At 44.4% G+C, this 19,760-nt stretch overlaps 1 protein-coding gene across 1 annotated transcript in view; it reads left to right on the top strand.

The window, feature by feature from the left end:
• The window catches only part of ALPK2 (alpha kinase 2), a 163,276-nt gene that overhangs the window by 53,451 nt on the left and 90,065 nt on the right, over positions 1–19,760 (top strand). Inside the window, exon 4 of the mRNA XM_069220227.1 lies at positions 4,373–4,502. Within this exon, the coding sequence (XP_069076328.1) occupies positions 4,373–4,502 (130 nt within the window). The remainder of the gene's footprint in view (positions 1–4,372; positions 4,503–19,760) is intronic.

Raw genomic sequence — 19,760 nt, 5'->3', positions numbered from 1 at the left:
TATGTGCTGTGAGACTGAAAGATATGCATCCTTTAGGTCTATCTTTGCTAACTAATCTTTAGTCTGAAGGGAGTCTCCGAGACAGTGAATCCCCTCCATTTTGAATTGTCTATAAAAGACAAAAGCATCAAACACCTTCACATTTATGACCAGATGAAAAAATTTGTTCGCTTTCTGGATCAAAAGTAAGTTGCTGAGAACGCCATGATAAGTCATTGAAATCTCCTCTATTGCACCTTTGTGGAGTAGTCTGTGCACCTCCTGTGTAATCAGATCTCTCTCTAGAGATGTGAAAATCGTAGGAAGAGGTTGAATCAACTGAACCGGTGGACAGTGAAACTCTAATTTATAACCTTGAAAAGTATGTAGCACCCATCTGATATTATTAACCCTCAATTCTGAAGAACGTGGGTGGGTCTGCCTCTGATCGTTCTTGGGAACAAAAGTGTTTAAGAGGATTGGCTTACCAAAATTTGATTGAACATCAACCTCCATGTGGAACCCGGCCTCTTTATTAATAATACAAAGGGGAAAGTCCTCTCCTGTCATTGTAACTGGATGTATGCGGTCCTCTTGAGGTGACAACATTTGGCAGAAAATAGCTCTACTGAGTATTGCCAGCGGAATGAGATCTGCCTCTCCCAGCTCTTCCAAAAACACAGGGGGCAAACACCTCAAGTGTATCACCTGCAGTGAGAGGGCTAACCATGTCTTCATCCTCTGTGTTCCCTGGATGAAGTATAGGAGGAGAAATTAAATTTGATTCTGGGGGTGGGCGGGCAAACATAACGTTGCTCTTCCTGAGACGTCTAAAAAAGAATCCCTCACAAAGGAAACATTTCAACTCCTCTTAAAAGGTTTATAATCAAGACCCTGATCTCTTGAACAGGATAGGATAGTTCCTCCTTTTTATAGTTGGAAACGGCTCAAAATGTTATACTGGGAAGAGGAATCTTTACTACTAGCACAGGGGAATTCTCGCTCTTGGTAATTACATATTTCTTCCCTGGAGCATGGGGGGAGGTAATGACTCAGTTTATTAAAAGAGGCTGCAATGGAATTACTAAATGCGTCCTGCATGAATTGCATTGACGCAGTCACTGCTGACTCTATGACCTCTCTGACTATGACCTTCCATTCAGACAGACCGCTGTCTCTCATGCCTTCCTCGGCTTTCCTCATCCACAGAGGAATCAGACTCATCATGCTCTGAACTCACTGAAGAGTTTATGGAAAGTCTTCTTATAACCAATTTTATCAGTGCCCTTCATATTGTACCTATCATGGTAATTCAGAATGATGGCAAGATCAAGGGTGTTATAATTAAAGTAGTCGAATATAATATGTACGCCTTTAAATTCTTCCCCTTTTGTTTTTTAGGTAACTGTCAAATTTAAGAAAAATGATTTACTATTGGAAGTACCCTACTTATCTTTTTGATGGGAAACTGAATAGAGCTTCTTCAAAACGTTAGATCCAGAGGCAGCAAGCGCTCTGCAGTGTTGCACTATAACCATCATTAGAAATGCAGTGCACTGGAGCAAAACTGCACTGTTGCGCACTGGCAAGCTAAAGTGAAACCAGATGAGAGGCAGGCGCGGCTCCTCCGTATGGGCGGAGGAGTGTCACCCCCTGCCAGCACCAACCGCTGCAAATCCTTTTACATGAAAAGGATAATAAACTCTGTTTATTGTCCTTTCCATGTAAAAGAGGCGGGCCTTGGGGGTGACGAGCTTAAGGGAGTGCACTATGCACTCCCGTCAGAGCGCATGTGTGTTTGGCCAGCACAGGCACACGGTTGCTAGGCTGGAGAGAGCCTGCACAGGCTCCCAGCCAATCCTGACGCTGCTCTGAGCAGCATCAGGATTGGCGCAGGGCAGGCTGGGAGCCTGTTCCTGCAGCAGCGACGGGAGAGGAGTGCGGCAGGGGACCAAAGCAGGTACGTTTTTTTTTATTATTTTTAAATTATTTTTTTCCCACGCCCTTCCCGCCCACCACCCATCCCCCTCCAACCCTCACCCTGCCCCGGCCATGCGAGACTGGAAGACTGACCTTACTAGTGTTAATGAGAATCTAATCACAGACTATGCAACAGATCACTGATACTTTTACAAAATGTTATATATAAAAAATATTGGTATATTAAGCACGTTGAATAAAGAAGAACGACGCACATGCACTTATCTCTGATAGAGCAGTAGAGACAAGGGGGTTTGTTGCTCTGCAGAGACCATACCACAACACGCCTATTATGATGAGCTGAGACTAATAATTTGTTAAGCTGTGTATCTTGGCACTATGATTGATATTTTCATCCATGTTATTTTTTTTATAAATCTATTATTTTTGCTGCTAGAATTTGCAGTATTGGGAATACATTTATAGTGCCAGAATTTCGTGGTGGACGTGACAAGCACCGATTTTCTTGCAGAAGTTTTCTCCCCGAGGTATCTCATTCCAGAAACTGTGCTTTTATGGAGAAGCCTCCACCACTCAGGAATACTGATGGACATATTGGGGCCTTTCCCCAGGGGAATGTTGACTTACATAGAGTAGTACTCCTCAGTGCTTAATTTGTAAATAAAAACGTGCCGGTGCCCAGAGCCCTCCTCTCAGTGCTTAACTTGTAAATAACAAGGTGCAGGTGCTAAAAGCTCTCCTCTTAAACACACGGCTGCTGCAATTAAAGGCCATATGTACCAACGAATTTTCCCATAGACACAGAATGGGTAAAACCCTTTGCTACATCTGGCCCCAAATGAGGGAACACGGAATACTGAGGCAGCGTAATCCTGAAGCCATCTCGGGCCACTTCATTCCATTTAAAGCTGCTTGCTGCCACTTCAGCTCACTGTAGCAGCTTTCTGCTTTCTCCTGTTATGACGCGTTTTCGTTTTTCTCTTCCTCCGTCTTTCCCATATGTGCCTTTTGCCCTCAGCAAGCGCTTGGGGGCGAAGAATAAGCTCTGGCCCTCAACAATAAGTGCCTGTGCTCAGCACCGGAAACAACAAGCACAAATTAAGCACTACCTCCTCTTAAACACGCGGCTGCCTCAATTAAATGTGAGAACACGGAATACTGAGGCGGCTTAGTCCTGAAGCCATCCTAGGCCTCTTCAATCCATTTAAAGCCACTCACTGACCTGGGCTCACCCTTGCAGCTTTCTGCCCTCTCCCTTTGTGACGCTTTTTCGTTTTTCTCTTCCTCCATCTTTCCCATATGAGGCTTTTGCTCGCAGCAAATGCATGAGGCAGAACAATAAGCACCGGCCCTCAAAAACAAGTGGTGCTCAGCACCGGAAACAACAAGCACAAATTAAGCACTGGTACTCCTGTAGTACTCTTTTATGTATTCATACTTTGTGAATACGCCATAAAACCTCTCAAATGGGAATAAAATGGGGTCATTAAGGGGCTATTCATGAACAATTTGTAACGATCGAAAGGTTGCGCCTTTTTTGCAATTTTCACTGATAGGAAGTTGAACGTTTTGGGGCCAATTCACAAAGATATGTAAGAGTGTGTAAAGAGTACGCCTGTAAAACTGCTTCCTGCACTCATAAATGCTTTTGTGGATTGCCCCAAAATCCACCAAAGACTAAATCAACCTGTGAAACACTTCTGTTGATTCAGCTTCTTCTATAAAAATACAAGTGTTCTCTACTGAGTCACTTTATTATATTTAACGTTAATATATCATACTAGCCAGGGGTTTCTTACTTTTAACTATGAGGGCCACAGCCAAGTCAAATGTTCAAGACAACCACTGCCTATGTAATTGATTGATGACATCTAAATTCATCTCGTATGGACATCCTGAATATCTGGAAAAGCCCAGGCCATTGTTTATCAACATTGGACACAATTGCCATAGGCCATGAAAGAGGTGAGCTATGGTATTGATAGACTGCCATTGCCACCTGGGCTTCAAGTAATGGAATTAAGCTGAAAATGGAGGACTTGAAACTCCAATGCCAAAGCATTCAGCAAACGACTGTGCTAATGGAAACAGTTCAGTTTTATCAGGATTTAATTAATTTTTTCTTTGCACTATGGCCTATATTCTTCTCAGTGTTAGACGTGTACAGCAGAAAGGAATTATGAGAAAGCAAGTTATTTTTTATATTTTTCCTCTGCAGCGCTCATGCATATTTTAAGACAGCGTGAAGCCTCCTGGAAATTTCCAGTTTGATATTTTAAGTTGCACTATAATTATTTTTGACAGTTTGTGAAGTGTGCCATATTTATGCTAAACAACATATTTTAATAATTGGAGGCAGTTTGGTTTATAAAACACACATGATAACGTGAATTTGCAGTGGTTTTTCCATTATCAATTTAATGCATTAAAATTGTTATTTTCTGTTTTGAAGCTCCTCATATAATGAAAAATAAGCAAGCCAAGAAATTACTAGGTCGCCCTAAAACTAAGCAATTATCCTGTCACTTTGCTGAAATTCCCGGGGAGGAAGATTCAGAGTTGGTTGCTCAAGCACAAAGAAGGTAAGCTCTTTAAATGTACTTCATTCTGCTTCATTTTCAAGCTGTTCTGATTATATTTTGTAAACTGGCAGCCTATACACAAGATCACTAAAATGAAGAGTGCGCTTAACAGTAGTTTTACTTAGAACAGAACAGATTTAACATATGGGGGCTTTGGTGTCCTGAGATTGTTCCTGATTAATTTCTCGGACCTCCACTGCTTTTGCCTTATTCTGCTAGTGTTACATGTAAAGCCTGATTCTTTTCCCCCTGTCTATAAAGCACTGCCATGTCATCTGCCTTGTTCCATCGACATAATCTACAGTGAGTGTACATGAAATGTATGGAGTGAGTAATTTTAAGGAATATAGGATGTCCTCGTTGTAGGTATGGCGGGAATGGGCAGCTCAGAACGTTTACTCATTCGAGCTTTTTTGCATATACTTGGTACGTGTCTTCTTTGGCTAAGTAAGACTGCAGCAAACATCACAAGAATGCCTGTGACTGCACGACTCTTCCACCAGTAGGAGGTTCCATATGATTCTTGGCATGGGCTTCACCCATGTTAACAGTCTTTCTATAACCCACAAGATCCAGAAAGCAGAATGCATCAGTAGGCAAAGAAGATGAAGATGTGGTAGGTGGATAAGTTGCTGACCTTGGAACCTGGATGATGTGGTTCTAGAACTAGCGATGCAAATTGAACAGATGATTGTCTGATTCTGGAAACATTGGGCCTCATTATGACTTCAGCGGACAGAAAAGCCCATCCACCAAAGTTTCGACGGGTAGGTTGCCCCCAGTCTGACAGCCTCCCCACCAGGTTCAGTACGAGTTTCCTGCTTGGTTAGTGGGTGGAACCTCAGTTTCCGCCCGCTGGCTTAGCGGGAAACGGCCTACAACATTGTCTCAGGCTCATAATAGAGCCAGCGGCAATGCTGTATTGCGTAGAGTGCACCAAATGCATGGGCAGTGCAGCGGCCCCCCTGGGGCCCTCTTCACCCTGTCTCTGCCAGCCTTTTCATGGCGGTGTTACCGCCATGAAATCGCTGGCGGAGAAGGGGGTCATAATCCCCAGGGCAGCGCTGCTTGCAGCTCTGCTCTGGCCGATTAGGACCGCAACGACCGCCTGGACGACTAATCCTGGCGGTCCTGGCGGTCCAAGTGTGGTGCAACCACTGCAGTCGTAATGTGGCACTTGGTCCGCCACATTGGCAGTGATCTGGCCTCCATCGCGAGTCTGGCAGTTAGTATACTGCCAAACTCGTAATGATACCCTTTATGTTATCTGATGCAAGGACTGCCATACCTGACAATTCATAACTGTGACAACTGTTTGTCAGAATTGAGGTATGAAGCATCATCACTCTTACCATCATGATTGAAAATGTTGAATGATATACCCCACAGCCAAGAGCTATACTTAATTTAATTTACTGTCCCCAAGTAATACACCCAGGCCACAGACGTGGGCCTTTTAAGGGTGAGGGGGGCATGTTACAAGTAGTGTAACCTGATGCAGGGTGGCTACAATGCTATTCCAGCATTGCAACCAGAGATGGATTTCTCCAAATTAAATTGGGAGAAGAGCAAACACATGTTTGAATGTTTGAGAAAGAGTCTTCATCAGCCACAATTGATCATCTCGGTGGAGCTTCCAAAAATTCAGTGTTCTAATTATCACATATTAAATCTGATATTGTACTACAAAGCAAGGGCACCGATATGTGGGACAGTTCACTGTAGTTCCCACATGGTGCTCATTAGAGACTAACAGAGATTCCATAGTTCAATAGGCATTATAGACATCTATCCTATTACTTTGCAAGAGCATAAGCTATTGACAGAGTACAAAAGTACAGCAATAGAGAAAGCTTTGCTGCATGTGTTTTTTCAAATACCCTTCAAGAAAACAGGTTCCGTGTGTGGTATAATCTCAAAGATATGTTCTTTAACGTAAAACCCAGCAAATAGATTTTGCCTTAATTTTAAATTGACCAACTCAACGAAATTACGTCGTCCAACCTTCCCTGTGACCCCTTTTTCTGTCCTCACCCCTCCCCATCACCCCAGCCTCCTTCCCCCCTCTAGCCTAATCCTCTTTCCTGACCTATCCCACCCCTCCTTCTTCTGCCCCTTCCTACCTATCCTTCCAAACAATTTTATTCATCTGAGACCTCTTCTTTCTCTCCCCTCCACTCAGCCCCTTTGCTTTCCCTTCACCTCCAACTCTATGTCTACCAACCCTCATCCTCTTTTTACTTCGCTCTTCTCCAAACCTATTTTGGTCCCCATCCCATTTTATAGCCTTTCTACCCTCCCTAACCCTCATCTCCTGTCCAAAATTAGGTGGTTCTCCGCCATTTACTCCTCACTGTCAGTTGCATCCCCTGATTTGTTCTTCTGCAATGTCATTTATTTGTGTTACCATTTGTTTTATTGTAATATGAGGTTTGATCTCTTTGATTGTGTTGCTCTGTAAATGGTGCTGACTTCGCCAGGTAGAATAGTGTAAAGACAAATTTTAAATAAATAATCTCACACATTTTTGTTCCTACATAATTAGAAATAGGAAAATATGTTTGTATGTTATGATTGTTCCACTTCCTGTAAAGCAAGCAGCCTATTTAGCACAAGAAACAACTTTCGCAATTATTATTAGTAGTTAATAATATATTTTTCTTAATAATAATAAACACTATGTTACACAAATTAAATGGGTCATAAGCAACATATGTGCAGTGGTTTCATAATTAATTTCCTCTATTGTATGCCTTACCCCTAAATCTTTAATAGAATAGACTTGAATGTATACTTCTTCAGCTGTTCAATAATAAATCAGTGGATGTATTATCCAGAAAAAAAGGAATATTCACGTGTTCGGTGTCTTAAATTAACAGTTCACAATTTTTCTGGATCATCTGGTCTAGAGACTAAAGGTCAGTGACATCACACATTAGATAGCACATTGTAAAGCCTAATGCTGTTTTTCACTTCCTATTTTACTGAACAGACACTCAGCATTTTAATTTTAATTACTGCTAAGTATCCTAAAAAGGTATCTGTGGTTGGTGGGAGTTCTAGACATGATTTGAAGGTCTGATTTAGAGTTTGGCAGATTGGATACTCAAACGTGACAGATATTCTGTTTGCCCTGTTATAAGTGCATTATATGCTATGGCACTTGTAGTAGGTGGATGGGATATTCATCATGCTTTTGATGGACTATCCCCACTAAACTCTAAATCAGACCCTTAGATTAGGGGCATATAGGTTTAATTTGTTCTCTGTACTCCCCCTCCCCCGTTGACAGTAACCTAGGTATTATTGAAGAATGGCTGAGGAGAGTTTAATGTTTTCATTTCCTTCTGTATTCTGTTGGTTCACTAACTTAACATAGCATGGCTGTTTTTCTATTATATGATTTCAAAAGAGTACAGATCCTACAGATGTTCTTGTTGGTAGTGGGAGATGAGGCACTTCTCTGGGTTCCCTCTCTCTATTTCCATCTTAAATGTTGGTGATTATTAGACTAGCTATAATTCTTTGAATACCCAAATGAGCCACCCTTATGTTTTTTAAAACATTTATTTAAAACTTGTTTCATAAAATGTGTAGTTGACAACAGGTATCTTCAGAGCACTTTACAAACTAATTAAGTGTAAGGAGCTGGAAGTACAATATGAGTGGTTAATTTTAAAGAAATACTTGTTACACCGAGTGTAACAATGGCGGTGGATAATAATTTGTGAAATTTATAACCTGTACACATTTTTGAATACTAAGATTAAAACTAGATTATGTTGTGATAGATAATAAACATGTGAGAGCATAAATATGATAGCGTGAATTGAAACGCTCATGCATTTTTTATTTATATAAAGATGAGAAATCTTGATTGGAGAAGTTGAGAAGGAAAGGGTAACATAGTTAAATTCATCAGTTTAGAGAGAAAAACTGGGATTTCAGGTAGTCTAAAATTGGATCAAGGTAAAGAAGCTGTATTGGAAGTGCGGGCCATCCTTAGCAGGCTGTAGGGTTCTGGACGCTAGGAATAGAGAGGAGAAGGTGATGATAATTTCAGTGTGAGATAGGAGAGGCTACATGCAGGAAAAATATTATACAAGTAGGTGGATTTCATCTGATCAAAGGATACATTTCTGGTAGATGACCATCAATATTAGAAGTAAATGAAACTGTTTACAGCCTTTTCTGTGGACATTATAATATTTTTGTAGTATTTGTCTGATGTTAGGGCATTATGGGGCATTTCTGGTTTGCTCAAGTAGTGCATTTCCTATCCTGTGGGCTTTGCCTGAGAAGAACCTGCACACAATGCACTCCCTTTATAAACAAATGGTATTAGGAGTGGCTTTGTCTTCCTTCTATGGTTATGGAGGCCAGAGGGTATTCAAAGTTTCATTGTTAGTAATTACAGTATTCAGCTTTAGGGCTTTGTCTGGGTAGGCTGTTCCAAAAGGGCAACATGTCTCAATTGGTAGCAATTTAGGAAAAGGATGGGCAGGAGGGAAGTGATACATATGTTTTTCCAGGTTATGAGCTGCTGAATGAAGAACAGCTTATACACACAGCTATTTTTTGGGAGTCTAGTAAGTGGATCACTGCAATACTTAATATAGGAAAAAACTAGAGCTTTGACCTCTGTGTTTAGCATGCTATTTATTTGTTAATTGCAGACAACATGAATTTATAAAAGAGTATTTCATAAAGTGTGAGATGTAGCAAGACTGGAAATAGTGAGGCCAAAGAACTTCATGAAAGCAATTCAGAAATTGTGAAATAACACAGCACTGGACAGAAAAAAGGGTTGTTCTTCTTCTCATTTATGTATATCGAATCATAAAAGATGTCTGGTGAGCATTTTAAGGAGGATAAAAAGTTTGGTTGGATGCTTGGAGTGGGAGGGAGTGCTAGATTCCTGTTTGCAGCACTAGTGAAGGAATGATTCAATGCAAGAAATGTTCTGAATTTCAGTGCAGTGTTTCTAAAAATAAAGACTTTGTTCTCCTGAGTTCTCATTGTCTGCCAGGTATTAGTGTAAATAGATTAAGTAGGATTCTTCGATGAATGGGCCCAGTTTGAATGACAGCAGATTTTCCTCAGGTAGGATCTCACTCATATGGGCATTGCTTTTATATGATCTTTTTATTGGAAGTTCTCAGATTTATTGGGAAGTTTTGAGATGTGTGCTTTGTTGGTGGAAAAGTATTAGCTTTCAGTCTTCACTATCCAGGCCCTCTTCAGCGTATACACACCACCACCAAAAACTGAAAAAATATTCTGCCTTGATAATGACCTCTAGAAATGTTTAATACTTCAACATTTTACCAATGCTTCAAGTGCATTATTCCTTAGCTTCAAAAAGCTTTACATGTTCATTAGATGCAAATTGTGCCCAGGTTCTGTAATTTCAGCATTGTCTTATTTTGAAACACTGAGCCACTGCAGACGTATGTTGTTAGGCGAAGTAGTGCCCATTAAAAATGGCATTTTGCTGTAAACAACAAAAAATGCCCATTGTATGATACAACTACAGCATTTGGAGTTTTGTCCTCCCATTAAAAATAATGTCCCATAATGATGCTCTTTAATGGTATAACACCATTCAGCGCTGTGCATTCATGTTTGTCAATTGGAATGTAGAGACAAAGGTAAGCATGGCAAATATTGTTTTATAACTAGATTCCAACCATTTTTGGTGGGTTTTGCCATCACGTGCCCTACTGATGACTGCCTCATTGCTCCATATTAACAGAATGGCATGTTTCCAATTCTTTCTTTTAGAAATCATTGTCAGTTGCCTTAGTGCAGTTGACTCCAATAAACGCATATAAAAATTCAAATTACAACATGCACTTATTTCTTTAAATGAATGCTGAAGTTCAGCCGACAATAAGTGATCTAGCAACCCCACCATCGTTCACAACATCACTCCCAAATATAGGATAGTCATTCAGGGAAGAGCTCTTCTGGCAGAGCCCGTGCTAATCAGTATGATTACTTGATTACCTCTGCAGCAGTCTAGCTATAGTTGGTACTTACATATGTCAGGGTGGAAGGAGCGTTCACATCTTCCATGCGATTTATAATAAATATATATTCACTGGTAATTTCAGGTGCCTGTGTGGCAATAACCATGCTTTAGATATTTATTTATTTGGCATACATTTTGGAATTTGTAAGCACTTAATATTTGGTGTATGCCTTCACTGTCTATTAAAGAGTGTAATTTGGAGGCACTAATGTGTTTCATTTGCAGTTGCAACTCATGGGGGTTACAAGGGGTGGGGCGTGCAGTGGGGTTAGGGGGAATATTAATAGTAAAAAAAAAACAATTTTTCAAAAACTTACCTGCACGCCATGCCGCCAATTCTCTGTCTCCTCAGCAGGCAGGCATAGGCTCCCAGCCTGCCTTGCGGCCAATCCTGATGCCCAGGGCAGTGTTATGATTGACTCAAGACTGGGAGCCTGAGCCTGTGCCTGATCTCTCCAGACCAGCAACACAGTGCACAGTGCACGTGTTTTGGCCGGCCCGAGACGGCCGGCCAAACACACATGCGCACTGAGGGGAGTGCTGTGTGTACCTATAGATTATTATCCTTTCATTGTAAAAGGTTTGCAGCTTCTGCTGCTGGTGGGGGAGCGACACTCCTCCGCCATAGTGGAGGTGCTGCCGCTGTTCATTTACAGCACCTGGCCGTGTTTTTTCAGCAAAGTGTCAGAAGCATAGTGCTTATCTAACTAAAAAGGTCTCAGTCAATCCAAACATAGCATTGAAATACCATGAGCCAACTTTTAACCTGCAGTTGAGTGCTTATTGATGGTATAGGATTAATGCACCTGCTTCACAAACGACATAATATCTCAAAAAGAAAGAAAAATGAATTCCATATTTAAATAAATGAAATAACATATTCACTAGTACAATATACAGCATGTATGATCACAAAGGAAACAACTCATAATGGGGCTTATTTACAGAGGAAGTAACAGAGCCAGTCTTTAAACCAGCATGTATAAATCTAGGGCTCCATTATGAGTATAGACAAGGGGCATCATTACAGGGCTTGCCACTGTGACATGTCATGTGTTCCCAGTATGTCAGGACCCAAGTTTACCAGGTCAAAAAACACATTATGCACTTTTACCGGGTGTAAATCTGTATCTGCTAAAATTGCCGAGCAGATGTCAGGGCGGTGGATACACGCACAGCTGGGTCTCCTTCCGATTTGCTGCAGCACCATGGATGGAGCAGAGAGTGCGCCCCCTAGCCACGCCACAGTATGGCATGGATCTGGATGTGCTCCATCTCCCAACCCCTAAACCCGTCCCCACAGTGCTCCAATCTGACATTTATCACCTGTTCAGACATGGTGGTGTTAATTGTTAGCGCAATAGCTCAGAATCATGGGAAATATGCAGACTGACTAACAGTATTTTCAGGTCTGCATAGGTATTCCATAGTCTGGGCACTTTAGCAAGTATGGGCCTCACTTTGGTTCAGTAATACTGGCCGGACGTCAAACCGATAATGAAGGCCTAAGGATGAAGAGGAACAGATGTCAGTGACTGTCTTCAACAAATTAGTTATCCCTGCACCGGTACTTTGTTTCGAAAAAGGAACTTGAAGTTACCACTATTTATTTTAAATTCAAATGCACAGAAAGTGCAATTCATGGGTCACAAGAAGGTTTTTCTGCAAAATGCCTTGATGCCCTGAGCCTAGTAGCACCCACTATTAATCAACAAATGAAGAAGGGTGCCCGTTAGCACAGTTGTGGAACAATATCCGCCACAGCCCCTGCGGTGTGGGAGGTGTAGCTCCAGGGGCCCTCTCAGGCCCTGTGCAATGGCCCCATGGCCTAAGAGCTCCTGAATGGGTCCAAGTGTGGGGCAGGGTTGGCTTTAGGGTGGTGCTACCGGTGTACTGACTTTGGTGTGGGTTCTGTGTTTAACAAGCATTGGCATAAACAACAGGTCTCGCCTTTGTGACCTTATAACTACTTAGCCATATTTTACATTACATGGCAGATGGAACATATTTTAGCTGACATTGTGCAACCAACAGTGACCTCTGTGGAGTAGCTGTTTGCTCCTGAGATGTACAGGTACTCTGCCATAAGTGTTTTGCCGCAGTACTAAGAAGTGCCAGTACTCTTTCTTTCAAAATAATGAATTGTAGGTACTCAGTACCAGACAGGACCTCCCTTTTAAAACACTTCCTGTTTTTGACCTACAGATTTTATCTTCCAATTTCAAATGTTAAGAGATGTGTGGAACAACACCCAATGGGCCCGCCTGGATCTAGTTTCAGCTGATAACATGACATAAATCAAATTGCAACAAAATATTGGATAGGGCTATCCAGTAGAATTGCCAAATGACATTGTGAGACTGGAAGCCTGGGTTCTGCTTTTAGTTCTGGTAAAGTAAAGCATACTTTAGATAAAGAGTCGGTAAAGTTTTGGTTTCTCTTGGGCCCTTCCCTTGGGTGTGCAGCACAGCCACCTCTCAATCCTTCTTCCATTAGCGCTTGGGAAGAAACTGTCAGAGGACTGAGAATGTAATGCAGCAACAAATAGTGAAACGAACAAAGAGAAAGGGAGATAGGAAAGAGAGACAGCTGTCGATGGGGAGGTACAGAGAGAAGGGGACAGAGATACATCGAGAGGGCGGAAAATAAAGAGAGGGGAAGATGGGCACAGACAGGGAAAGATGGGTACAGAGAGACATAAAAGAAGGGTACAGAGAGACTGGGACATGCATAGAGTTAAAAATAGCGAGAAATCAATGGTTCAAGAGAGAGAGAGAGAGAGAGTTCATGATGAGTGAGAGGAAGACAGAGAGAGATATACCCTGGAAATATAGAGAGATACTGAGATAAAGGGGCAGAAAAGATAGGTGTCGAGTAAGAGAGAAAGAGAGAGAGAGGAGGAGGAGGAGAGAGAGCGAGAGAGAGAGAGATAAAGGGTGTTAGAAATGGGGTCTTTGGTTGGCAGTCAGATTACCCCCTGTCCAAGCAAGGTCCCTCACTCTAGTCAGGGTAAAAGAGAATCACTCTCGGCTAACCACCGCTCACCCCCTTGGTAGCTTGGCACGAGCAGCAGGTTTAACTTCAGAGTGCTAGATGTAAAGTATTTGTACCAACACACACAGTAACCTAATGAAAAAACTCCACAATGACATAACACAGGTTTAGATAAATAGAAAATATTTATCTACACAAAACAAGACCAAAATGACAAAAATCCACAATACACAAGTCAAGTTATTACTTAAAAACTAAAAAGAGTCTTCATTTAGTTTTAAGCACAACGCTAACACTGTTAGCATGAAAATGTACCTGGTGCGTCAAAAATAACCCCGCACGGGCGTGTGTGCATCAAAAAGAGCTTTCGATGCATCGATTTCACTCACGAGCGAGACCTTGCTTCGTTTCTCCTTCAGTCGAGTTGGTGTGTGTCGTTTCTGCTCTCCGCAGGAGAGCGATGCGTCCATTGGAGCCTCACACGGGTCCGGGCAGGCCTTGCGTTGTTTTTACACACCCAGCGGTGTTTGTGTCAGAAATTCAGCCGCACGATGATCCAAAAACCACGCAGCGCGGGTTGTGATATCACCAGTCTCCGTCAGCGGTGCTGCACGTCATTTCTCCAGCCACGAGCATCGATCTTCCGGTCACTTTGCAGACGAGTGTTGATTTTCAGCCGCGAAGCCGGCGGTGCGTCGATTTCTTAGCCTCAGATCAAAGTTGCATCGATCTTTTCCCTGCACGGTGGTCAGTGCGTGGATTCCTCACTCTTGAGCTGCCAGCTTCTCCTTTTAGGGGCCTAGGAACTGGATGGACACCACTTGACAGAGTAGGAGCCTCAGCTGAGGCTCAAGGTGCTGGCAGAGAGAAGCCTTTACTGTCCCTGAGACTTCAAACAACAGGAGGCACACTCTAAATCAAGCCCTTGAAGAGTTCTTCACAAGAAGGAAGGCAACACAAAGTCCAGTCTTTGTCCTCTAGCACAGGCAGAAGCAGCAACTGCAGGATAGCTCCACAAAGCACAGACAGGACAGCTCTTCTTCCTCAGCTAATCGGCTCTTCCCCAGGCAGAGGTTCCTTTTGGTTTCCAGAAATGTTCTAAAGTTTGTGGTTTTGGGTGCCCTTCTTATACCCATTTTGCCCTTTGAAGTAGCCTTGCCCAGGCCAGGCCCCAGACACACACCAGCGGGTTGGAGTCTGCATTGTGTGAGGGCAGGCACAGCCCTTTCCGGTGTAAGTGACCACTCCTCTCCTCCCTCCTAGCTCATGGCTCATCAGGAAGTCCAGACTTCACCCCAGCTCCCTTTGTGTCACTGTCTAGGGAGAGGTGCAAACAGCCCAACTGTCAAACTGACCCAGACAGGGAATCCACAAACAGGCAGAGTCACAGAAATGGTTTAAGCAAGAAAATGCCCACTTTCTAAAAGTGGCATTTTCAAACACATGGGGCCTCATTCCGACCCTGGCGGTACAAGACCGTCAGGGCCGGGGGCAACGGAAGCACCGCCAACAGGCTGGCGGTGCTTCATTGCCCATTCTGACCGCGGCGGATTTCCCCTGCTTGGGCGAATCCTCCATGGCGACATGGAGATTCCGACCCCCTTCCCGCCATCCTGTTCCTGGCGGTTTTTACCGCCAGGAACAGGATGGCGGGAACGGGTGTCATGGGGCCCCTGGGGGACCCTGCACTGCCCATGCCAATGGCATGGGCAGTGCAGGGGCCCCCTAACAGGGCCCCAGCATGATTTTCACTGTCTGCATTGCAGACAGTGAAAATCGCGACGGGTGCAACTGCACCCGTCGCACCCCTGCAACACCGCCGGCTCCATTCGGAGCCGGCCTCTGTGTTGCAGGGCCTTTCCCGCTGGGCCGGCGGGCGCTCCCTTGGCGGGCGCCCGCCGGCCCAGCGGGAAAGTCAGAATGACCCTCACAATCTTAAAACCAACTTTACTAAAAGATGTATTTTTGAATTGTGAGCTCAGAGACCCCAAACTCTACATGTCTATCCGCTCCCAAAGGGAATCTACACTTGAATCATATTTAAAGGTAGCCCTCATGTTAACCTATAAGAGGGACAGGCCTTGAAACAGTGAAAAACAAATTTAGCAATATTTCACTGTCAGGACATATAAAACACATTACTGCATGTCCTACCTTAACCAAACACTGCACCGTGCCCTTGGGGCTACCTAGGGCCTACCTTAGGGGTGTTTTACATGTATGAAAAGGGAACATTTGCCAAGTCGAATTTACAGTTTAAAACTGCACACACAGACACTGCAATGGCAGGTCTGAGACATGATTACAGGGCTACTCATGTGGGTGGCACAACCAGTGCTGCAGGCCCACTAGTAGCGTTTGATTTACAGGCCCTGGGCACCTCTAGTGCACTGTACTAGGGACTTACTAGTAAATCAAATATGCCAATCATGGACAACCAATTACATACACATTTTGTAGAGGAACACTTGCACTTTAGCACTGGATAGCAGTGGTAAAGTGCCCAGAGTAACAAGAACAGCAGAAACAGAGTCCAGCACACATCAACAACCTGGAAACAGAGACAAAAAGTTAGGGGAAACCACGCTAAGGATGAAAAGTGCAACAAAGGGGGAGAAAAATAGGTGTGGAGGGAGTGTGAGAGAGATAGACTGACATAAAGGAGGAGAAAATATAGGGAGGGAGACAGGCAAGAGAGAGAGCGTGTGAGAGAGAGGGGCGGAGAGAGAAAGGAAGCTAGTTCTAGGTGGCTGGCATTTCATCCCTCATTTATTTTTGTCTTTCTAAAAACAATCTTGGGTAATGGGTCTTGTGTGCCTTAAATAGCAATCAGCGGCTGTGGGTGACTGACTGATCTTGTCCAGACAGAAGATGCTTCTGTCACGGGCCAGTGATGACAAGGACCCCCAAGGCCAGCATTCGAGGGATGGTACATGACCACTTTCTATTTGTACCATATGGTATGAGACGGTACAAAGTGCCCAAGCACTTCTTATGAAAAGCAGCCAGTGAACCTCTAATGCCAATATCAATGCCCGATAAATCATAGAGCATTTAGCGTAGCATTCAGACCGTTTCGAAGCACCATGTGCAAGCAGACGTGGATGGTTGGAAATCTGTTTCTGCAAGGGCACACTGCACTTGCGTAATTGAAGCTTGACAGAAGTAGGGCTTCAGAAGCACTAATATTGTGAATTCACACCATATAAGGGTGGTCTGTCTAATGTGGTGTTAGGAAAATCCTTAAGCCGTTCAAGGAGGGTACATGTGACACTGGCATGAGATATAAGCCACAAAAGTAGAGATCACTGCAACATTTTATTTAACAGGAGATGTGAGCCATACAAGAATTATTATGAAATTGTGCATGCGTGGAGTCACACCTTTCACCCCTCTTCTCCCTCTCCCCTTCCTCCACCCGCCCTTTTGCTTTACCAGCTAGTGCTCAGGGAAACCGGGGAGGCCCTTGTCAGGGGGGAATAGACAAGGGTCTCAACTATAGAAAAAAAACATCGGAAAGGTCTGGGACGCACAGTGGAAGGGAGAGATACCTGTCACATTAGGGTAGTAAAGGCACAGGTTTCTAGTACATTACATTTGTTTTGGGCATAATCCTGTAGTCGCTCTGCACAGCTACACAGTGTATTTATACATCCACACTGTGTACATGTAATATTTTTGTACGTGACTCAAGTTCCCCTCCGCCCACAGGTCACGCACTGTGGCCATTCCCATCCAGGACAGAGCGGTGAGAAGCAGAAGAAACCACAGGCCTTGCTGAGAACTACCAAGAGAACTTCCCAGACTGCCCCCACCCCCAAAATGCACCAGAGAAAGAACCGTAGGGGAAAGGATGTGGAAAGAACAGCCAGACCTGCTGGTTTTGGATCTGAGGAACACAGTTTGAGTCTCTGAGCTGGCTTAACATCCTCTGATTCTGGGAAAATCACTTAATATTCCTTTGCTACCAAAAATGAATATGTCCTTGTGTAATGTAACCAGTGCTCATGTAAAGTGCTCTAATACCTTCCTGTAAAGTTTGCGCTACATGAAACTGCAAAAAAATAAATAATTCAAAAATAACTCACAGATCTGGTAAAGAAACAGCAAGGTGCCGGAAAACAAGAAAGAGGAAGAAACAACATACCGCCATGAGTGTGACGTGGCGAAGCAAAAGAAAAATGTAGCCCACTGTAGGAAAGTACCATCTTGCCTGGCATGTTACCCCCATATTTCACTGTATATATGTAGTTTTAGTGTATGTGTCACTGGGACCCTGCCAGCCAGGGCCCCAGTGCTCATAAGTGTGCCCTGTATGTGTTCCCTGTGTGATGACTAACTGTCTCACTGAGGCTCTGCTAACCAGAACCTCAGTGGTTATGCTCTCTCTGCTTTCCAAATTGTCACTAACAGGCTAGTGACCAATTTCACCAATTCACATTGGCATACTGGAACACCCTTATAATTCCCTAGTATATGGTACCGAGGTACCCAGGGTATTGGGGTTCCAGGAGATCCCTATGGGCTGCAACATTTCTTTTGCCACCCGTAGGGAGCACTGACAATTCTTACACAGGCCTGCCACTGCAGCCTGAGTGAAATAACGTCCACGTTATTTCACAGCCATTTACCACTGCACTTAAGTAACTTATAAGTCACCTATATGTCTAACCTTTACCTGGTAAAGGTTGGGTGCTAAGTTACTTAGTGTGTGGGCACCCTGGCACTAGCCAAGGTGCCCCCACATCGTTCAGGGCAAATTCCCCTGACTTTGTGAGTGCGGGGACACCATTTCACGCGTGCACCAAACATAGGTCACTACCTAGGTATAGCGTCACAATAGTAACTCCGAACATGGCCATGTAACATGTCCAAGATCATGCAATTGTCACCCCAATGCCATTCTGGCATTGGGGAGACAATTCCATGATCCCCCGAGTCTCTAGCACAGACCCGGGTACTGCCAAACTACCTTTCCCGGGGTTTCACTGCAGATGCTGCTGCTGCCAACCCCTCAGACAGGTTTCTGCCCTCCTGGGGTCCAGCCAGGCCTGGCCCAGGAAGGCAGAACAAAGGACTTCCTCAGAGAGAGGGTGTTACACCCTCTCCCTTTGGAAAAACGTGTCAGGACTGGGGAGGAGTAGCCTCCCCCAGCCTCTGGAAATGCTTTGATGGGCACAGATGGTGCCCATCTCTGCATAAGCCAGTCTACACCGGTTCAGGGATCACCCAGCCCTGCTCTGGCGCGAAACTGGACAAAGGAAAGGGGAGTGACCACTCCCCTGACCTGCACCTCCCAGGGGAGGTGCCCAGAGCTCCTCCAGTGTGCTTCAGACCTCTGCCATCTTGGAAACAGAGGTGTTGCTGGCACACTGGACTGCTCTGAGTGGCCAGTGCCAGCAGGTGACGTCAGAGACTCCTTCTGATAGGCTCATACCTGTGTTGCTAGCCTATCCTCCTTCCTAGGTAGCCAAACCTCCTTTTCTGGCTATTTAGGGTCTCTGCTTTGGGGAATTCTTTAGATAACGAATGCAAGTGCTCATCCGAGTTCTTCTGCATCTCTCTCTTCACCTTCTGCCAAAGGATCGACCGCTGACAGCTCAGGACACCTGCAAAACCGCAACAAAGTAGCAAAGACGACTACTGCAACCTTGTATCGCTCACCCTGCCGCCTTCTCGACTGTTTCCTGGTGGTGCATGCTCTGGGGGTAGCCTGCCTCCTTCTTGCACCACGAGCTCTGAAGAAATCTCCCGTGGGTCGACGGAATCTTCCCCCTGCAACCGCAGGTAACAAAAGACTGCATCACCGGTCCTCTGGGTCCCCTCTCAGCACAACGAGCATGGTCCCTGGAACTCAGCAACTCCGTCCAAGTGACTCCCACAGTCCAGTAACTCTTCAGTCCAAGTTTGGTGGAGGTAAGTCCTTGCCTCCCCACGCTAGACTGCATTGCTTGGTACCGTGTGATTTGCAGCTGCTCCGGCTCCTGTGCACTCTTCCAGGATTTCCTTCGTACACAGCCAAGCCTGGGTCCCCGACACTCTAACCTGTAGTGCACAACCTTCTGAGTTGTCCTCCGGCGTCGTGGGACTCCCTTTTGTGTCTTTGGGTGGACTCCGGTTCACTTCTCTTCCAAGTGCCTGTCCCGGTACTTCTACGGGTGCTGTCTGCTTCTGTGAGGGCTCCCTGACTTGCTGGGCGCCCCCTCTGTCTCCTCATCCAAGTGGCGACA

Source organism: Pleurodeles waltl, chromosome 1_1, assembly GCF_031143425.1.
Source record: "Pleurodeles waltl isolate 20211129_DDA chromosome 1_1, aPleWal1.hap1.20221129, whole genome shotgun sequence".
Classification (NCBI taxonomy): Eukaryota; Metazoa; Chordata; class Amphibia; order Caudata; family Salamandridae; genus Pleurodeles; species Pleurodeles waltl.
Note: the sequence above shows the minus strand (reverse complement) of the source record. Positions and strands in the feature narration are given on the sequence as shown.